This window comes from Brassica oleracea, chromosome C9 (genome assembly GCF_000695525.1).
Source record: "Brassica oleracea var. oleracea cultivar TO1000 chromosome C9, BOL, whole genome shotgun sequence".
Taxonomy (NCBI): domain Eukaryota; kingdom Viridiplantae; phylum Streptophyta; class Magnoliopsida; order Brassicales; family Brassicaceae; genus Brassica; species Brassica oleracea.
Genome location: NC_027756.1, coordinates 50077698 through 50098857, shown reverse-complemented (window position 1 = coordinate 50098857; position 21160 = coordinate 50077698). Strand labels below are relative to the sequence as shown.

Sequence of the window (21160 nt, the reverse complement as noted above, 5' to 3'; positions counted from 1 at the left end):
AAAAAATCTGTAGATTTTTTGCTGTGGCTTTACATTTTATTGCTGTAGAATTTTATGGAAAGCACTAAAAAATTGCATTGGATATTTAGCTCTGTAGAGCATTTGTACAGTTGTAGGTTATTTCAAAAGCTGTGGTTTCAAAAAAAAAGTTAAAGTTTGATTGCTTTGAATTTGGTGCTATACAGAAACTATCAACCTATAGAAACTACCGATCACCCCCTATACGTAAACTTTATAAAAATACAAAAAGCTACAGATTGGCGTTGGACGAGGGAAGGAGCTGTGGAGCAGTGGAGGCTCATGTGGGCTTCCTCTGTTCGTCGTATCTATGCACGTCAAATATTTCAAAATAAAATAATCATATTTTTCCATTTAAATCATAATAATAATGAGATACATACATTTTGCTAGGTGATTTTTTCGTGTTTATGCACAGGTATAAATATTTATAAAGTAAATACACTATAATAATTGATTGATATTTAGTTTTAGTTTTAAATAAATTTATAATTTATATATATATATATATATATAATTTATATTATAATATTATATTACTTTAATTAGACATATGATTTTAGATATGTTATATTTAGTCATTTTTGTTATTTTACAGTCGATTTAGTTATCATTTGGATATATTGAATTACATCTATTTCTATGAATTTAACTATAATATTTGTTATTCGAAATATATTAAAATTTTGATTAATTTTCTTATCTGCATTTAAGTTGGTTGTTGTCTTAGATAAGTAAATATATTTTAATAAGATTATGTATGACTTAAGATATATTGTGATTAGAATGAAATAAAAAATAACCTAAAGTATGTGATTCGAAATTACATAAATTAATATAAAGATAATATTATGAAGTTCCAGGCATATGCATAAATTTTACAGAAGAACTAAATTGTAACAGTTAGTTAATATTTTATTTTCATTTATTAATATATTTTGACTCAACCTATAATTTATATTTATAAAATAAATAAATTATTATTCTAAAATTATATATTCTTATTGTAGTTAAATCTATGACTGTTTGAAATATATATATATATATATATATATATAATTTATATTATAATATTATATTACTTTAATTAGACATATGATTTTAGGTATGTTATTTTTAGTCGTTTTTGTTATTTTACAGTCGATTTAGTTATCATTTGGATATATTGGATTACATCTATTTCTATGAATTTAACTATAATATTTGTTATTCTAAATATATTAAAATTTTGATTAATTTTTTTATTTGCATTTAAGTTGGTTGTTATCTTAAATATGTAAATACATTTTAATAAGATTATGTATGACTTAAGATATATTGTGGTTAGAATGAAATAAGAAATAAGCTAAAGTATGTGATTCCAAATTACATAAACTAATATAAATATAATATTCTGAAGTTTCATGCATATGCATAAATTTTACAAAAGAACTAAATTGTAACAGTTGATTAATATTTTATTTTCATTTATTAATATATTTTGACTCAACCTATAATTTATATTTATAAAATAAATAAATTGTTATTCTAAAATTATATATTCTTATTGTAGTTAAATCTATGACTGTTTGAAAGTATGTTTTAAAAGAGTAATATTATTGTATTGTTGAAAATTATGTTTTAAAAGAAATAGTATTTATTTTTCTAGTGTCAAGATTATATGCATGAAGTTTTTTTTATGAGATCACATTATATAAAAATATATTTTTTTCATCTAAGAAAAAATATATATAAAGAAAGTATTTTATTAATTAAAATTATATTTTATGTTATTTAAAAATATGTCTTAAATGGAATATTACTATTTTGTAAACTTTCTTTTTTAATGAAAACATATTATAAATACATATATTTTGGTTTTTAAACTTTATAAATGTTTCCTTTTTATTATATATGTTATTTGGAAGTTTTTTAAAAGGAAACTAAATTAAAAAAATTAATAATAGTATTTAAATATAATACTTTTAATTCATTAAGGGTATCTCGCTAATAAACCATCGTTAGAATTAACGTGAGCGCGACACGTATGAAGCTGACTTCTCAAATAATATTATAGAGATTATATTTAATAACTTTTTTTTTAAACTATAATTTTATTTCAACTTCAAAAAAAAAACTTTCTTACAAGTATAAGTCTATCTTAGGAATCTAAAAAGAACCTATAGGTGGGCGCAAGTGCCCCTTTTTAAAAAAAAAAAAAAGACTAAGCCAAGTGCCCAAGTAAGCAAGAGAGGAGCTACTAGCGAGCCACATGTTCCTTGAAAGAGGATCCAGCTTCAAAGACATAGTCTTCTTCAGCTCTTGAATGATCGTTTGAGCCGGTTTGCAGATTCCAGAGTGTAACCGAGAGTTTCTCTCCTTCCAAATCAGATATATGGTGGCCTGGAAGAGTAACCTAGTGATAAGGATGCTATTAGTCTCTGAAGTTGGCGCCTTTAACCACCTTAAACAATCCTCAAACAAAGAGGGAGGGGACAGGTGCAGGCGTGAGCAAAAATGAGACCATATCTCAGCACTATACGTGCAATCAAAGAATAAGTGTTGTTTACATTCATCAAATCCTGAGCACAACAGACATCTCGGAGGCACATCAACTCCCCAACCTCGCAATCTATCACGTGTAGCTAGACGATTCTAAGCAACCAGCCATGAAATGAAGGCATGTTTTGGAACTCGATCTTTAAACCAAATCTGCGAATGCCAAGATACTGAGGTACCTGACGAGTGGAGAGTGATCCAGTCCTTGCTGTAGAGAAACGGTTTGAAGGGGAATCATTTCCCGTTCTCCATAGGTAAATATAGTCGGAAACCAACTGCACTATAGGAGTAGACGAAGGGAGGCATGGCTTTAGTAAAGTAATGATCGCGTTCCTGCTCCGAAAGGCACTTAGCCACCATTCCCCATTTACTAATGCATCAGCCACTGTCGCATCCTTATGCATACCCGAGACTAATGGACCTCGGTCACCAGTTAGATGAATCAAAGGTCCTAGCTCCGTCCAATTATCGTGCCAGAAGCTCGCTATATTTAATAACGTTACTAGTTTATAAGTTTTCCTTTTGAATATTCTGCTAATTCACTAAGTAAAATGGTAGTTGTGATTTCACCAAATACTTTTCAAGATATTATACCAAACTGATCCGTTTTATATTTTCGAAAACGCTACAATCGATTATCCACCAAAACTATTTTTACCTCCAATGCCAAATTTTTACCATAGCAATTATTCTATTAGTACCATTTACCAACACAGTAAAAAAAAACACAATTTAAATAGAGAGGCTTATCTTTCCGATACCTCCACTCGGGATTAGAGTTTTGTTTTGTTTTGTTTGTTCTCTCATTCGATCCCGTCCCTCCCTTGGTATATAATCTCGTCACACAAAAGGTTTCGTCTTTGTCACTTTATCTCTCCCCCTCTCTCCTGGGTTTCTGCGTTTTGTTCGATAACAAGATATACCTTTGATTCTTCTTAGCAGATTGTATCCATTAATGGAGGAGAACCAGAGAAGCAGGTTCAAAAAAGTTTGTCTCTTTTGCGGAAGCCACTCTGGTAATAGAGAAGTCTTCAGTGATGCTATATACTTAATATTAATGTGAGATCCAATATTATATGAAATAAAATGTTTTTATTTGTATAAATTTTGTTAAAATTTATTATCGTACATTTTAAAAGTTTATTATAGCGTAAAAAATACATCTCATTAATTTTTAAATAATTTTTTCTTACTTTCAATTTAAATTTTGTTTTTCATCTTTGACTTTAACAATTGCAGAGATGGTCATTTTTATTGAACTTCCTTACTTAGTTTATCTTAACATTTTAAAAACACATAAAACTAATTAGTTCACATTTATAGTAACACAAAAAAGTACATGTACCTCGACAAACAAATAAAAATTAAATATATAAGAATATAAAAATACCAAGAACACAACAAACATATTTTATTATTCTTCTCTCTTGTTCTTTTATTTATGTCTGTTTTTTTTCCTATTAAAAATAAGCATGCTAATTTTATTATAATCCAAGCTATGTGAATTATATTAATAGAGTATTAACCCTAGAAAAATCCTGTGAAAAATATTTTGATTAATATAATTAAATGACTTACCATATAATAAATTAAATGAATTACCAAATAATATAATTTTAAATGACTTACCATATAATAATGTTAATTCATCTGTTTATACTAATAGATTAATTAAATAAACTTTTTCTTGATTAATATACGTTTAAATAACTTATTGTATAATACTTGTGTTTTAAAATATAAAAAATATTTTAATCATTTCTAAAAGTGATAACGCATATATGATATCACATTGTCATTAAAAATGATTGGAATTTTTTAGAATTATATATTTGATTTTTTTGCATTCATTTGACATATTTTTATACTATATATAGTGAATGGGTGAATTTAATTAATATTATTAAGTGTAGATTAATTAGTTTTCTAAAATCTATGATTTTTTTATTCACTACTAATATAAACATAATAAAAAACATTTTTATAATTGTTTCTATAGTATCATATGTATTTATATATATCTTATCAATTTCTATAATGTAATTTAGATATTTAATTATTTCTATAAATAAATTATGCTAATTCATCTATATTTAAGATGCTTAATTGTATGTTTGGAAACATAGATTATATTAGGTAATTTTATGAATAGTTTTCTTTTAAAAACTTTAATTAAATAAATATAAAATGAAAAACCATCGACAAATCAAATTATAACAATTAATTAGAGAGCTCTTCTATGAGCGACATGTCAGCATAAATCACTAAAGTGACTTCTCAATTAATATATAGGAGGATATGCAAATTGTTATATTTAAATAAATAATAATAACACATGATACAACTTATTATATTTATTTATGGAGTTACTAGTTTATGAGTTTTTCTTCTGAACATTTTTGTTTATTTTTTTTTTTTGTTGTCAACGAATATTTTGCTAATTCATTAAGTAAAATTGTAGTTGTGATTTCGACAAATATTTTTTCAAGATATTATACCAAATTGATCCATTTTATATTTTCTAAAACGTTACTCCCTCCGTTTCAGATTATTTGTCGTTTTAGAATTTGACACACAGATTAAAAAAACATTTAATTGTGTATATTTACTAGATAAAAACGTCATTACCAATACATCTAACCACATTTCAACAAATTGAAAACTATATTAAAATATAAAATCATTAAATTTTGCATTGAAATTATAAACGACACTTATTTTGAAACAAAAATTTTGTCCTGGAACAACAAGTAATCCGAAACGGAGGGAGTACAATCTATTATCCCCCAAAACAATTTTTACCTCCAATGCCAAATTTTTACCATAGCAGTTATTCTATTAGTACCATTTACCAACACAGTAAAAAAAAACACAATTTAAATACAGAGGCTTGTCTTTCCAATTTGTTCTCATTCGATCCCGTCCCTCCCTTGGTATATAATCTCGTCACACAAAAGGTTTCGTCTTTGTCACTTTATCTCTCCCCCTCTCTCCTGGGTTTCTGCGTTTTGTTCGATAACAAGATATACCTTTGATTCTTCTTAGCAGATTGTATCCATTAATGGAGGAGAACCAGAGAAGCAGGTTCAAAAAAGTTTGTCTCTTTTGCGGAAGCCACTCTGGTAATAGAGAAGTCTTCAGTGATGCTGCCATCGAACTCGGCAATGAACTCGTTTGCTCTCTCCCTCTCTCTCTGTTTTCTTCCTCCCTCTAATGATTGCTTATCGTGTCGTCTCTAAGGCTTTATTAGTCAGAGCTGTAAGAGTTGCTCCCCAATGTGTAATACATGCATCTGTTGACACTATTAAAATATCATTATCAGTCGGGTTATATAATTCTGGTAAATTTTTACACATTTCTTTTAGTTTTTTTACTGTTTGACTATCTTTTTCTTCCCATTTCCATGGTACCTTTTCTGATATTTTTTCTTGTAATGATTTTCGTTTTTTTGCTAGATTTTTAAAGAAACCTTGTTCTGATAAATAGTTAAGATTTCCTAAAAATCTTTGAATTTGTTTTCTATCTTCTAGTTTATTTGGAAACTCATAGATTTTCTCTAATATATGTTTTTGTGCGGTTATTTTTCCTTCACTAGTATTATCTAAGTCTGCAAGGGAATTTTCTAATCTATTTAATTTGATATTTATTGTTTCCAATTCTTTTTCTCGATGATTACTACTTATTCTTGTTGCACTCGTGCTTGGTTCAATAAATCTTTTATTTGAGTTTCTTTTTTTTAGAAACAGATGGTTTCCGTTCAATCAGTCTCTTGTCTCTTTTGGTTATTGCCTGATTTGGTTTTTCTAGTTTAATAATTTGACTAAATAAATTATCGATATGTATCCCTTCAGAATTTGCATTATAACTTACACTATGAATTACTTAGTGCATAGTTTATTTTATATGATATCGAAAACGGGTGGTTTCCCTCTTTGAATAAATCAATCCTTTTGAAATCATAATTTACTAGCATGGATTTATCAAGGTCGCTGTCTAATAAAGATAACGTTGTTTGGAGAGTAACATCAAATTTTACTTTTCCAAATTTTAGATTACATGCTCCAGATTTTGGTATCAGAATTATATAACCCGACCAAAAGAGACAAGAGACTGATTGAACGGAGACCATCTGTTTCTAAAAAAAGAAACTCAAATGAAAGATTTATTGAACCAAGCACGAGTGCAACAAGAATAAGTAGTAATCATCGAGAAAAAGAATTGGAAACAATAAATATCAAATTAAATAGATTAGAAAATTCTCTTGCAGACTTAGATAATTGACTCTAATAAAATTAGACAATTTAAATAGAGAGGCTTATCTTTCCGATACCTCCACTCGGGATTAGAGTTTTGTTTTGTTTTGTTTGTTCTCTCATTCGATCCCGTCCCTCCCTTGGTATATAATCTCGTCACACAAAAGGTTTCGTCTTTGTCACTTTATCTCTCCCCCTCTCTCCTGGGTTTCTGCGTTTTGTTCGATAACAAGATATACCTTTGATTCTTCTTAGCAGATTGTATCCATTAATGGAGGAGAACCAGAGAAGCAGGTTCAAAAAAGTTTGTCTCTTTTGCGGAAGCCACTCTGGTAATAGAGAAGTCTTCAGTGATGCTGCCATCGAACTCGGCAATGAACTCGTTTGCTCTCTCCCTCTCTCTCTGTTTTCTTCCTCCCTCTAATGATTGCTTATCGTATCGTTTCGTGATAAAGGAATATCATTATCAGTCGGGTTATATAATTCTGGTAAATTTTTACACATTTCTTTTAGTTTTTTTACTGTTTGACTATCTTTTTCTTCCCATTTCCATGGTACATTTTCTGATATTTTTCTTGTAATGATTTTCGTTCTTTTGCTAGATTTTTAAAGAAACCTTGTTCTGATAAATAGTTAAGATTTCCTAAAAATCTTTGAATTTGTTTTCTATCTTCTAGTTTATTTGGAAACTCATAGATTTTCTCTAATATATGTTTTTGTGCGGTTATTTTTCCTTCACTAGTTATTTCTAAACCTAAGAATTCAATTCTTGTTTTTAATATTTGTGCTTTCTTTTTACTCAGTACTACTCCTTTTTCTTTACACCTTTCTAGTATTTTATAAACTTTTTCTAAATGGTCATTTTCATCATTTTTTGTGAATATTATAATATCATCAATATATGCTGAACTAAATTCTTCATATCCAATTAAATTGTTATCCATAAACTGTTGAAAGATTCCTGGTGCTTGTTTTAATCCAAAAGGTAAAACATTCCATTCGAAATGTTTTTGAGGTGGACAAGTAAATGCCGTTAATGGTTTTGTATTTTCATGGAGGCGTATTTACCAATATCCTGATTTACCAATATCTCTTTAAAACTAATGATAAATTTGGTTAAAGTAAACATAAAAACATGTATTAGGAAAATTGTAGTTTAAGCAATTTTTCTCATAATTTGTTCCAAATCACACATTTTCACTCATTTTTTTAATTTAGTTTTTAACATAAAACTCAAATGGGTTAAGCAAACAAATTCTTCCTTAAATTATTTCTGATCATCACACTATTTTATCAAATACTAACTCATTAAACCAAATATTTTTAATTAAAACTAATCATAGTTTACATATCTTTTAAAATTATTATGTTAATTTATTTTAAATTAAATTAAAACATACCTATATTAATTAAATCTGATTAACTAATAAGAAAAATAATATTTCAATTTAAAATAACCAAATGTCGTTGTTTTAGGCACATATACTTAATATTAATGTGAGATCCAATATTATATGAAATAAAATGTTTTTATTTGTATAAATTTTGTTAAAAAATTATTATCGTACATTTTAAAAGTTTATTATAGCGTAAAAAATACATCTCATTAATTTTTAAATAATTTTTTCTTACTTTCAATTTAAATTTTGTTTTTCATCTTTGACTTTAACAATTGCAGAGATGGTCATTTTTATTGAACTTCCTTACTTAGTTTATCTTAACATTTTAAAAACACATAAAACTAATTAGTTCACATTTATAGTAACACAAAAAAGTACATGTACCTCGACAAACAAATAAAAATTAAATATATAAGAATATAAAAATACCAAGAACACAAAAAACATATTTTACTATTCTTCCCTCGTGTTCCTTTATTTATGTCTGCTTTTTTTCCTATTAAAAATAAGCATGCTAATTTTATTATAATCCAAGCTATGTGAATTATATTAATAGAGTATTAACCCTAGAAAAATCCTGTGAAAAATATTTTGATTAATATAATTAAATGACTTACCATATAATAAATTAAATGAATTACCAAATAATATAATTTTAAATGACTTACCATATAATAATGTTAATTCATCTGTTTATACTAATAGATTAATTAAATAAACTTTTTCTTGATTAATATACGTTTAAATAACTTATTGTATAATACTTGTGTTTTAAAATATAAAAAATATTTTAATCATTTCTAAAAGTGATAACGCATATATGATATCACATTGTCATTAAAAATGATTGGAATTTTTTAGAATTATATATTTGATTTTTTTGCATTCATTTGACATATTTTTATACTATATATAGTGAATGGGTGAATTTAATTAATATTATTAAGTGTAGATTAATTAGTTTTCTAAAATCTATGATTTTTTTATTCACTACTAATATAAACATAATAAAAAACATTTTTATAATTGTTTCTATAGTATCATATGTATTTATATATATCTTATCAATTTCTATAATGTAATTTAGATATTTAATTATTTCTATAAATAAATTATGCTAATTCATCTATATTTAAGATGCTTAATTGTATGTTTGGAAACATAGATTATATTAGGTAATTTTATGAATAGTTTTCTTTTAAAAACTTTAATTAAATAAATATAAAATGAAAAACCATCGACAAATCAAATTATAACAATTAATTAGAGAGCTCTTCTATGAGCGACATGTCAGCATAAATCACTAAAGTGACTTCTCAATTAATATATAGGAGGATATGCAAATTGTTATATTTAAATAAATAATAATAACACATGATACAACTTATTATATTTATTTATGGAGTTACTAGTTTATGAGTTTTTCTTCTGAACATTTTTGTTTATTTTTTTTTTTTGTTGTCAACGAATATTTTGCTAATTCATTAAGTAAAATTGTAGTTGTGATTTCGACAAATATTTTTTCAAGATATTATACCAAATTGATCCATTTTATATTTTCTAAAACGTTACTCCCTCCGTTTCAGATTATTTGTCGTTTTAGAATTTGACACACAGATTAAAAAAACATTTAATTGTGTATATTTACTAGATAAAAACGTCATTACCAATACATCTAACCACATTTCAACAAATTGAAAACTATATTAAAATATAAAATCATTAAATTTTGCATTGAAATTATAAACGACACTTATTTTGAAACAAAAATTTTGTCCTGGAACAACAAGTAATCCGAAACGGAGGGAGTACAATCTATTATCCCCCAAAACAATTTTTACCTCCAATGCCAAATTTTTACCATAGCAGTTATTCTATTAGTACCATTTACCAACACAGTAAAAAAAAACACAATTTAAATACAGAGGCTTGTCTTTCCAATTTGTTCTCATTCGATCCCGTCCCTCCCTTGGTATATAATCTCGTCACACAAAAGGTTTCGTCTTTGTCACTTTATCTCTCCTGGGTTTCTGCGTTTTGTTCGATAACAAGATATACCTTTGATTCTTCTTAGCAGATTGTATCCATTAATGGAGGAGAACCAGAGAAGCAGGTTCAAAAAAGTTTGTGTCTTTTGCGGAAGCCACTCTGGTAATAGAGAAGTCTTCAGTGATGCTGCCATCGAACTCGGCAATGAACTCGTTTGCTCTCTCCCTCTCTCTCTGTTTTCTTCCTCCCTCTAATGATTGCTTATCGTATCGTTTCGTGATAAAGGCATAGACTTTTCAAAACAAATAAGACAAAGAAATCAACTTTTCTGGATATACAATGATAAAAATCAGAGCTTTTTATCGGTTTTGGAATACCTAAACACCAACTGGTTCGTCCAACATGGCTTGAACACAATGGGTTTGTGATTCTGTCTGTACCGTGTCTACTAGAGATTTTAGTTGACTATTATAAGCCCTTCCGCACGACTTTGAAGTGTTTTATAACCGGTCTTCCTCTGTTTACTGGATGTGTTATCTATGTTTTGTTGATTGGATTTACGATATGTTTTTTTCATTCAATGTATCCTGTGCATGTTTTGGATTTGATTGTCCATCTGAAAAATTGTGTAGGTGAAGAGGAAGATAGACTTGGTTTATGGAGGAGGAAGTGTTGGGTTGATGGGTCTTATATCCAGGAGAGTCTATGAAGGTGGTTTCCACGTTCTCGGGTTAGTCAGCTCTTACAATCTTCCTTCTTGTCCAAACTTCTCTTTAAGAGTTTCTGATTTGGATTCTCTTTAACTGTAACTTGCAGGATCATTCCCAAAGCTTTGATGCCAATTGAGGTATGTTAGTCTTCTTACTATCTAATGATGAATGTGTTTCAATGCTACCGCTTGGTTCTTGTTTTTGGTCTGGATTTTACATAGTTGATATGTGGATTGTATGGTTTACGTTCATCAGATATCTGGTGAGACAGTTGGAGAAGTAAGGGTTGTCGCTGACATGCACGAACGCAAAGCTGCAATGGCTCAAGAATCTGAGGCCTTCATTGCTCTCCCTGGTGAGATAAAAAAAGTCTTGATACCCCATTCAAATCAAACTTAATGAAGCTGAAAGTTTTTTTGAATTTTTGGTTTCAGGAGGTTATGGAACAATGGAGGAGCTGCTGGAGATGATAACATGGTCACAACTTGGTATCCATAAGAAGACGGTACATATACTCTCTCAAGAAGAAGAAGTAGAGGCTACTGAATCCTATGTTTTGATTCGTTTGTGATTGTTTTCTGCAGGTTGGTATATTGAATACTGATGGCTACTATAACAACTTGCTTGCTTTATTTGACACGGGCGTCCAAGAAGGTTTTATCAAACCAGGGGCACGTAATATTGTGGTTTCTGCACCAACAGCCAAAGAGCTTATGGAGAAGATGGAGGTGCAGAAACAACTTAGCCTTCCCCTTTCTTCTTGTTCTGTGATTATGTAGTCACTTTGTATTGTATCTTCTCATAATTTGTTTTTTTTTTCATATTCTTGACAGGAATATACTCCTTCACATAAGCATGTTGCATCCCACGAAAGCTGGAATGTTGAGGAACTTGGAGCTTACCCTGGACAACAAAGCAAGCAGCCATAAAGAAGAAAAACATTCTTATTGATTAGCATATATGCTATGCTACTTCATTTTCAAGTTTAGTATGATTTTATTTAATCCACAATGTGTATAAGAAAACTCAAAATCTTGTTGCAATTTGAAACATCACATTAGGGTCCCAAATAGTTAAGTTTGGTTTTTTTGGGATGCTTTCTCTATAAAGAAGAAACTCAATCTTTATTGTTTTGATTATGGTTTGCCCCAAAGAAAGAAAGGAGGAATCTTTATGATTGTGGGTGATGCAGAAAAGTACCTACCCACAAGTGTCATATCATAGTGAATGAAACCATTGGAGTACGAGTGTGGTCCCTTGTTTGTGGTTTCATTCGATGGCTTCAGTAGAAAAGCACAAAAAAATGTGAATGATGTGTGACCAAGTTGGACATTGATTGATGGGTTTCTTCTTTTTGCCAAGTGCCTTTTGTGGTGGTCCTCTTTCGTCTACGGTGGATCATTTTGATTAGTCATTGACTTGTAGCTATAAAAATGATGATGATGACGTTTATGGGTAATAAATGATTAGTATAGAACATGGTTTTAGATAGTAATACAACTATAGATTTGGTCAAAGTTTAATGTAGTCTTTCTTTACCACCGTTTTAATTAATAAAATCTATTAATCTTCTATCATTTTTATCTACTACAAAATAGTCATACTAGAAATCTAGATCATATATTCAAATAAATTTTTTATTGTTTACATTAACTTTTCTATTAAAAGAGAAGTATCATTTTTATCTACTACAAAATAGTCATACTAAAAGTCTAGGTCATATATTCAAATAATTTTTTTATTGTTTACATTAGTTTATTTAATGTATAACATTTCTAAATAATTATAAGGATATTAATAACAAATCCATTTTAACTATGAATTTAAATTTTAGTTTTAGGAATAACAAAATCTGCCGAGAAAAAATCTATCAAAATCTTTTTAAAAATTTAAATTTTCTTTTAATTAATGCACTGATTAATTTCGAAATTAGTAGTATAATATTATTATAAATTAATTTTAATTAAATTTTTATTATAAACAAAATAATGAAATTATATGCTAATTTTATAAATTTTATAAGTATATTCTACATTATATTAAAATAGAAGTAATTAATGAATTACATATTAAAATTATGTTTTTTGTGCAAACATATTAAAATTATGTTGAATTGGTAAACCAATATATTTTGAAAAATACTTTCATTAAGATAAATAAATAAAATATCATTCACCGTTTAAAGTGATTAAAATATAATAATTTTTACAAAAAATAAAATTGTTAACATATGTTAAATTTTAATATTTAGAACTATATATCATCTATTAAGTTATTTTTAAAATGGCAGCAATATATTATCATAAATTATTATATACAAAATAATATAAAAGTTTATATCTATAAATGAAATGTTATCCGTACGAGTGTACGGGTTAGAATCTAGTATCCGTTTAAAACGAGTTCAATGGTCTCACCTTACCAACAACCACCACTAAGCATTTCGAAAGATAATTAAACAAAAAATTAGAAACAAACTAGCTAGAGATGTTACCGTTTTGACCACTCTTTTGGAACATTGATCAATGTTTTGTCTCTGTCACACCAATAATGTACCGCAAATGAAAACACTAATACGTTTAAATTTGCATTGAATTTGCATAGTCTTTTTCTTTGAACTTTGCTCACATTGCCATCGCATTTTATAAAGTTGTATGTAAGTTGTCTACTTCCAATCTAGTCCAACTACAAACTACTTGATGGAGGAATATCTATAGGAATTTTCTTATAAATCTTTTGATTTATAATAGTCTTGAAACCTTAATTATTTGACAAGTGACACTTGAGTTTTCTGTCAAGGCCCAAGACAAAAGCTGAATGGGAGTGTGTGTAAGGACCCACATAAAAGAGGAAAAATAAGAGTGTCTCACTTCATTGTCAAACATTTATTGTCTACCTCAGATTAGAAGTATGTCCTGATTTGGTACCAATATATAGGTTAAGCCCCAACCTAATTGGATGTTCGGTTTCTTTTTCTATTATGCCATCTCCATCTTTTCCCCTAATAAACGTTGGTTAACCTGTCTTTTTCACTCTTAAGTACCGACGACCTACTTGTACGTGCACATCATTTTCCAATGGGCCTACTGCTAGCTTGCAAAATGACACTAAATAGACCGATTAATCACTCAACTCTTACCTAATGGGCCTATTCCAACCATGAGTATGGCAGACACTAATTATTATGTGTGTTTGTTAATCGTAGTAATCATGAGTCTTATTTCGTTCTGGCACCAAAACTCACAAGTTCATTCAAATGTCTATGATTTGAGCAAAAACTAATAACAGTTTTACATAAAAACCACATTGGGCTTCATGTTATGCGATCGTCGTGTATAATCCCAAACTGAAAGGTTGCACAATTAGAGCCACATAACAAGGGGAACGCATATTTCACAGTTCAGATACCAAAAGGTTACGTAATGAATTGATCACAAGCTCTGATCTCGTAACTGTTCCCACAAATGCAAATTCAATGAGATGAACTTAATCTGACACAAATGCTTTGGTGTTTTCTTAAGCCTTAGTCTTTCTCTTTTGATGCGGATGATAAGAGATGGTGCAATGTTGCTGCTTGGATAACCGCACTTGGGTTTGTATCCTTCGGCGTGTGAGATGCTGTTCGTCTTAAGTTGAAACCTCTTTCTACACTGGTCTGTCTTGAACGCCGGAATGACCTTGGAAGATGTCTGATAAGTCGTGATGAAGTCACCAGTAATACAACACCAAGCATTATAAGTAACCTGCAAAAAGGATCAACACTCTCCCATCATCCAAAGACTATAAGAGTTCTGTTTATGCACATAATGACTCTATGGTGAGTGGAACCGTTACCATCCCAAGAGAAGCAAAAGTCGACCAGATGGTGAAGTGGGCAATTTCTCACCCAAAGCAAACATTCCCGCGACCACACCTGTTACAATTGATGCCACAGCAGCGCAAGTGGATACTACTATTGCTCTCCCATGTTTTAGTCCCCGGGTCTGATAAAGCAAGGGGAAAAAAAAAACAAAGACTAGAATCATGATAACATAAACTACCTGAATATCAAACTAGAGGAAGATAATCTGTTATGTTATACACGACGGTGAACTCAAATGCAGATAAGACTATGAGCAAGTGGAAAAGGACCAAGTACCTGGTAGAAAAATCCCGTTCCGCTACAGCATATACTAATAGAGATGCAGATGGGAATGAACATTGCAGAAAACCCCTGCTCCACGAATACAAAACCCATCTTTGATACTACAGATGCCATCCTGTCATTAAATGAGTTGTGAACTGTTGGTCAGCTATGCAACAAGCTGAAAATACAGTTCAGCTGTAGTTATGTTCCTGCGCACATTCAAAAGCACATTTGTACTTGGATTTTTTCAGAATCAACAACACATGGTAATGAATATAGAGTAGATGTCAATTGGATATATCAGAGGCTAATCACATAGACCAAATTAAATGTTCTTTGATGTTTATGGATAGCAAAAAAAAAAAGAAATACCCGAATAAAACCCCAGATTCCAAGCCATATATAATTTCTTCCACCACTTCATATTCCATCTGCAAACCATAACCAAAGCTAGGATTAGTGCATTTGGTAGGAGAAATACAAAGAAAATAACACCAGAGGATACTATATGCCTCTTGTAGCTCAAAAAGTCTTAAGCAAATAGACAAATAAGAGGAATATATACCAGCTCCTGCTCCCTGCGCTGGCGTTTATAGATATGAAGCCACGCATTTAGTAGTACCTTGTTGCCAAAAATTCAACACAAGAAAGTAATCAGATACTTTACCATTTAACAAACTAATTAAATGATACTAGTATCCGATAGTCCAGATGAAAAAGAATTATATTAAACCATTTGTTCTAATAGTCAGACTTAGAAATGATATATACAGATAAAGGAAAAGCCAAAAAGATGGAAATGAGATGACGCCAGAAGAGACAGACTTTTCTAATGAAAATACCATAGATGAAAGGTACCTACAAACAAGATGGCAACAACAAGAGCCAGCCAGAGCAACTGGAAGACAGATATCAAAGATGCTTTTTGCTCCTCACCACCAGCGCCAACTCCTACATCAGAAGCCTCAAAATTATAATAAAATGAATTTTCTCTACCATCCATATCTTCTCAAACCTTACCTATGGTACCAATGCCAGCCACGGTGATCCCAATCCAGTCAAAAACATTCATAACTTCCTTGAGATAAAAATGCGAAAAGACAGAAAGAATGGCAAGTCCACATCCCGAAACTGGCTGAACAACAGACACCTAACNGGGGGGGGGGTCTAAGGTTATCAAAACTAGACATCTCTCAAAAGGCAAAACAATCTTTGAACTTACAGGAGCAAGAGAAAGAGCTCTGAGCATCAACAAAGCCCCAAAAATGTCCATGAGAAAACCTAACGCCCAAGGTTTGTTCACAGCATATGCTCTTATCACCTGCCAACAAATTGATGATAAAAAAAATGTTAGCTTTACCGTAGAAAAGTGATCAAGCATCCGGTTTGAATCACGATATGGATCAAATTGAGATAGAACAAAGCAACCCAGAGTCCCAATACTTTGAAAAAACGAAAAAATTGACTCCGATCAAATACCCCCAAAAGACTAGATTTTTATCTCGAATTCGAATTTCCCAGATGTAAAACGTAAGAGATCCGTCGAAATGAGAATCAGAGATAGCATGCAATCGAAGGCCAAAGCATCAGAGAGAGGACCTTAAGCTTGAGGGAGAGAGGAGGGAGGATGATAGTGCCCTTCTTCTGCAGAACCTTGCCGATGTTGTTACCGGCGGTGGCCGCAAGCGTCAGGCATATCGATTCCCACATTTATCCAATGTTCTACCAAACGCCGGCGAGAGGAGGATCGAAGATGGAGAATTATTATTATTGTTTGCCGATGTCTTACGTTATTACATGCCCATCTCCTCTGTTTTTTATTGTATTAAAATAGTAACTAGATTCTGACCCGCCCTTAAAAAGGTTGGGTATATTTTTTGTTTTACATCTTTTTAGGTCTTTTCAATTGGTAATTTAAATATAGTTCTAATGGCATAAAACATAATAAATAATATTTTAAATAATGATAAAAATAAAAAAAAATAATAGTTGGACCATACTATTATCAATGGATCACACTGCTATTTTAATAGAATAGATTACTAATTATTATGTTTATAGCAATTTTTTATTATATAATGGAGACTATTATGTCACACTATAATATGTCAACAACAACTTCTGAAGAGACTATTTCTTGATTATTAATTTTTTCCTTTTTTTTGGTTTAGTTGGTTTAAGTTATGCAAAACTGCTTAACCTCCATGGCTAGTTGCGTTTTCATAACTTTTTTTTACCAATTTCTTATAAGATATTTCTGTAAATACAAATGACAAGTGCAAAATATATACTGATATATCAAACAAATGTAACTTGCATCGCAAACAAACAATCAAGACCTAGAAACGTGTTTTGGCTTAGATTTTGGTGTTGCCAGACCAATATTTTAATTTAATTTTTTCAAATGAATGATTATTCAACAAAAAAAAAAACATTTGTACAATGTCTGTAACTCTAGCTGAGCGTGTGTGTTTGACAAAAAGAATTTAGATTGAAATCAAAACAAAAGCATGTTTCCATGGCCTTGGTATGTTTTGGAGGCTTGGAGCATCCGCAAGACCAATATTAAGATATGTATGTTCTCCATTAACTCCGATGTTATTATTAGTGTAAAACCAACGACGGAGAGATTGATTCGTCACTCACCGGATGTGATAAGGTTAATTAACACATAAACCCAACCATACTAAAGTCTTTAAATGAAAAAACAAGAATGGTTCATATGTCATGAACTTGCAGCAACACAAGAGACCTTTCAATAATCTAGTTTGAACCATTTTTTTACGGGTGGAAAAGATTCATCCAAGCTTTGTGAAATTCCATAAACTATGTAAACTAATGATCTTTTTTTTTGTTTTTGAACAAAACTAATGATCCTATATAGTTTTGTGGCAATCACACTTACATTGAAGAATATAGCATACACCGAGAGATATAAGAGAACAAAAACATAATTAATTACTTGAAGAAATCAAATAAAAGAAGAAACTCAAAGCGATCTTAAGAAGAAAAAAATAAAAATAAAGAAAATCACCACCAGCCATAGACGACCTGCGTGTACCTATGTTTAAGCCATCTGAAGCTTTTTCTAAAAGAGCCTTTGACTTGGCCTTCAACACTATACATCTTGTAACTCGCCACCCTTTTCTTCCTCTTCAGCTCCGGGTCCGTTATCCCCCAAGATTTCGACCTCCCTATCGATTTTCCCTTCTTCATATCGTACATGTTGCTCTCCGTCGCCGTCCCGTAAGAAGCGCTATAGCTCCTGAAGTCTCCGGTTCCAGGAACGCCGTTGTAAGGCTGGATCTGCATCCCTCCGCACGGTCTTTGACAGCCGTAATCTTCCATTGAAGCCGGCGAGAGTTTTTTCTCTTTGTTTACAGCTCAGAGAATAATAACGCGAGAGCCGTGTCTTTTGAGCTGGTCTCGACTTGACACTCGGACGTTACATAATTCATTCATTTTTAATTTCTTTTCTGGCTGTTTTTTAAATTTGAACAAAGCGAAATGGCATTACTATGATGAATAAAATTTCAATAAGTACCTAATTGTGCTAGATGAATTATTGGCCTCGAATTATTATCCGAGCTACGATCCAGGCTCCGAAAATTTGGATATCCAAAAGGGACGGATCTGAATTCGGATAATAAAATGTTGGATCCATCAAAACCGAATCTGGATCATGATATCTTGATTTTTAGTCACGATATCCAAATCCGTAATTTTTTCGATAATTATTTCAAAAATAGTAATATTTATATATATAATTAATTTTATTTATTATATAATAATTTTATAATAGTATATATAAATTTTATATAAGTTTTGTAATAGTATATACATAAATGATTAAAAATATTATATGCATTTTTATTTTTAAATTATTGTTAATGTTTTAATATATTTAAATATTATTTATTATTAATTTTAAGGATCCAAATTTGGATCACATATCCGCTGGATATTATAATTTTTAGAAGGATATTCGGCATTTGGATATCCGGATAAAGATAATAAAAATATGGATCCGATCCAGATACTTTAAAATTCTTCGGATATCCGATCCGTTCCAGGTCTACATTGAAATATAAAAAAAAAATGTCTCCGTGAATAGATTACTCATAAATAAACAAGGGATTTGTTTTCTTTTAAAATATAGCTGACCATTGATTGATGTGAAGAAACGGTCAATGAGCAAGTTGTGCGTAATAATGTTTGGTGTTCAGTATTCACATATTCGTGTGTGGGAACGTGACTACCAGCAAACATACAAAGGGCCATACACGCCTTTAATCAATAGCTTAATTTTCCACGAGCTATCATTTTCCCACATGAACAGTAGATTAATTAATTTAATCTATATAAAAAAAATTGGGTCGAATTTTATAAATTATTATTATCAGAAAGTTATTATTAACAAATATATTTCATATCTCTTTTTATGCTAGCTAGGAGCTTTATATAACACCAAACGGGGGCAAACTTTCATGAGGGCTTAATATGTAATTTATTATGTTCTGACACTACACTAAAACTTAACTTTTTACTGTTATAGGTATTTTCCTAATTTCATATTTCTTTATGGGTTTTGGCCTAATTCACTCTAAAAAAAATTGGGTCGAATTTTATAAATTATTATTATCAGAAAGTTTGGTGATAAGAAAAATCAATAACTAGTTTAACGTCTTACACATAAAAAGGCGAATCCCTGCTAAAGGTAAGCACGGTCCAAAAGTAATCTGAGCCCAAGCCCACAGACTCCTTAGCATTACCGGTAGACTACGAAACCGGGAAACGTATAAGCCATATTACGGAGAATCGAATCGAATTTTTAAATGAAAGATCTGAAGGGATAAATGATGACGATGACCAGCGTGGTTCTGTTGTCCACTTACGATGTGGGGGATGGTCGGAAAATTCCTATCGACCACGTGTCTACGCAGGGGCTCTCCACGTGATTCCCACGCCGAAAGCGGTGGTTTTCAGCACCGGAGGAGAGAATCTTAACAGTACTAATACTAATATATCCTCTTAATTCTTTTTGATCGATCAAAAATATTCATCTCTATCACCACCATACATTTTTATGTCAAAAAGCTTCTTTTTTTTTAATTAGTACAGTCATTTGTCGACCCACGATTACGAACATGGCTTCTTGATCTCTAACACCAAGGCAATACTTATAAAAAAATTAAACTAAAAACAAAGGCAATGCATGTTTAGCAAAAAAAAAAAAAAAAAAGGCAATACTGATATATATATGTTTTATTATTATTATACATATCATACTACACAATGTAATGCACTAATGCATGTTTAGTTTTTGATATTTTCTAGTACATAGAACATCCATAATTAACTATCGACTTTTCACTATAAATGTGATTTTATCAGTGATTAGTGGTAAACTGGTAATCGATTTTGATTAAACAGATGAAGTCATTGCAAGACAGTTGCTTTGCTTATACTTGTACTAGTTGAATTCTTTTGTTTACTCTTGTCTTCTTTTCCACTCAGTTCAGGTCTCCATATGTTTTCGGTATCAGTCCAAAGTGTCTAAAAGCATTTTATTTTCTTTAGGTTCCTTTTTCCCCTTGCGTTGATGCGTCAACTTCAAGCAACACCGAAGCTATAATGGCTCCAAACTAGAAGTCAAAGTGAATATGTCCCTCAAAAGTCTTATCGTATGATATATATTATACAGACTGATCACATAGATTTGCCACTAGAGGGATATATACGAATGAGCCCCATACAGACGTTATTAATTTTAATATTAAAACATAATATACACATCAGGTATTTTAATTTCCGTTTTACTTGTAAAGTTGAATACGCGTTTTAGCTTCAAAGATCTTGACCATTTAAGCTGACAAGTGAAAAAAACTTGGGTTTTGCTTTAACGGTCTAAATACACATCAACACATAAATATTTCTTCATCACAAATTATGAGGTAAATTCACCGCTCAGGGGACTTAGTAACTAAGCCTATCAGTCACTTAAAATGCGATGAAGATCACTAAGTCCATCTAGTCGGTAAGCGACAACACTACAAGAAAACAGCAAGGATATTGAGGAAAAAAATTGTCGGAATTTCGTCGGAATAACGTTATTCCGACGACATA

General features: G+C 30.4%; 3 protein-coding genes across 3 annotated transcripts; 1 reads left to right on the top strand and 2 right to left on the bottom strand.

Moving 5' to 3' along the window:
• Positions 1-10292: 10292 nt before the first annotated feature.
• LOC106315636 (cytokinin riboside 5'-monophosphate phosphoribohydrolase LOG8-like) lies at positions 10293-12035 on the top strand. The gene is made up of 7 exons (XM_013753430.1): positions 10293-10410; positions 10831-10928; positions 11015-11045; positions 11164-11263; positions 11343-11413; positions 11493-11636; positions 11742-12035. The coding sequence occupies exons 1-7, from the start codon at positions 10300-10302 to the stop codon at positions 11835-11837; spliced, it is 651 nt and encodes a 216-aa protein (XP_013608884.1). The 5' UTR covers positions 10293-10299; the 3' UTR covers positions 11838-12035.
• A 2138-nt stretch (positions 12036-14173) lies between these two features.
• Positions 14174-16839, bottom strand: LOC106313523 (probable magnesium transporter NIPA9). The gene is made up of 9 exons (XM_013751347.1): positions 16634-16839; positions 16257-16355; positions 16055-16184; positions 15897-15985; positions 15600-15656; positions 15407-15465; positions 15047-15167; positions 14743-14891; positions 14174-14651 (listed from the first exon to the last, which is right to left on the bottom strand). Exons 1-9 carry the CDS (start codon positions 16742-16744, stop codon positions 14432-14434), a joined length of 1035 nt encoding a protein of 344 aa, XP_013606801.1. The 5' UTR covers positions 16745-16839; the 3' UTR covers positions 14174-14431.
• A 1079-nt stretch (positions 16840-17918) lies between these two features.
• On the bottom strand, positions 17919-18531 carry LOC106313524. The gene has a single exon (XM_013751348.1). The coding sequence runs from the start codon at positions 18380-18382 to the stop codon at positions 18065-18067; it is 318 nt and encodes a 105-aa protein (XP_013606802.1). The 5' UTR covers positions 18383-18531; the 3' UTR covers positions 17919-18064.
• Positions 18532-21160: the final 2629 nt, after the last annotated feature.

What these genes read in the sequence shown, in the direction of transcription:
- LOC106315636 (XM_013753430.1), top strand. Translation starts at nt 10,300, where the DNA reads ATGGAGGAGAACCAGAGAAGCAGGTTCAAAAAAGTTTGTGTCTTTTGC. An exon ending in AAGCTTTGATGCCAATTGAG is followed by an intron (nt 11,046 to 11,163) that starts GTATGTTAGTCT and finishes TACGTTCATCAG; the next exon opens with ATATCTGGTGAGACAGTTGG. An exon ending in TTGGTATCCATAAGAAGACG is followed by an intron (nt 11,414 to 11,492) that starts GTACATATACTC and finishes TGTTTTCTGCAG; the next exon opens with GTTGGTATATTGAATACTGA.
- LOC106313523 (XM_013751347.1), bottom strand. Translation starts at nt 16,744, where the DNA reads ATGTGGGAATCGATATGCCTGACGCTTGCGGCCACCGCCGGTAACAAC. An exon ending in TTGTTGTTGCCATCTTGTTT is followed by an intron (nt 15,657 to 15,896) that starts GTAGGTACCTTT and finishes TTTGGCAACAAG; the next exon opens with GTACTACTAAATGCGTGGCT. An exon ending in AGCGCAGGGAGCAGGAGCTG is followed by an intron (nt 15,466 to 15,599) that starts GTATATATTCCT and finishes TATGGTTTGCAG; the next exon opens with ATGGAATATGAAGTGGTGGA.
- LOC106313524 (XM_013751348.1), bottom strand. Translation starts at nt 18,382, where the DNA reads ATGGAAGATTACGGCTGTCAAAGACCGTGCGGAGGGATGCAGATCCAG.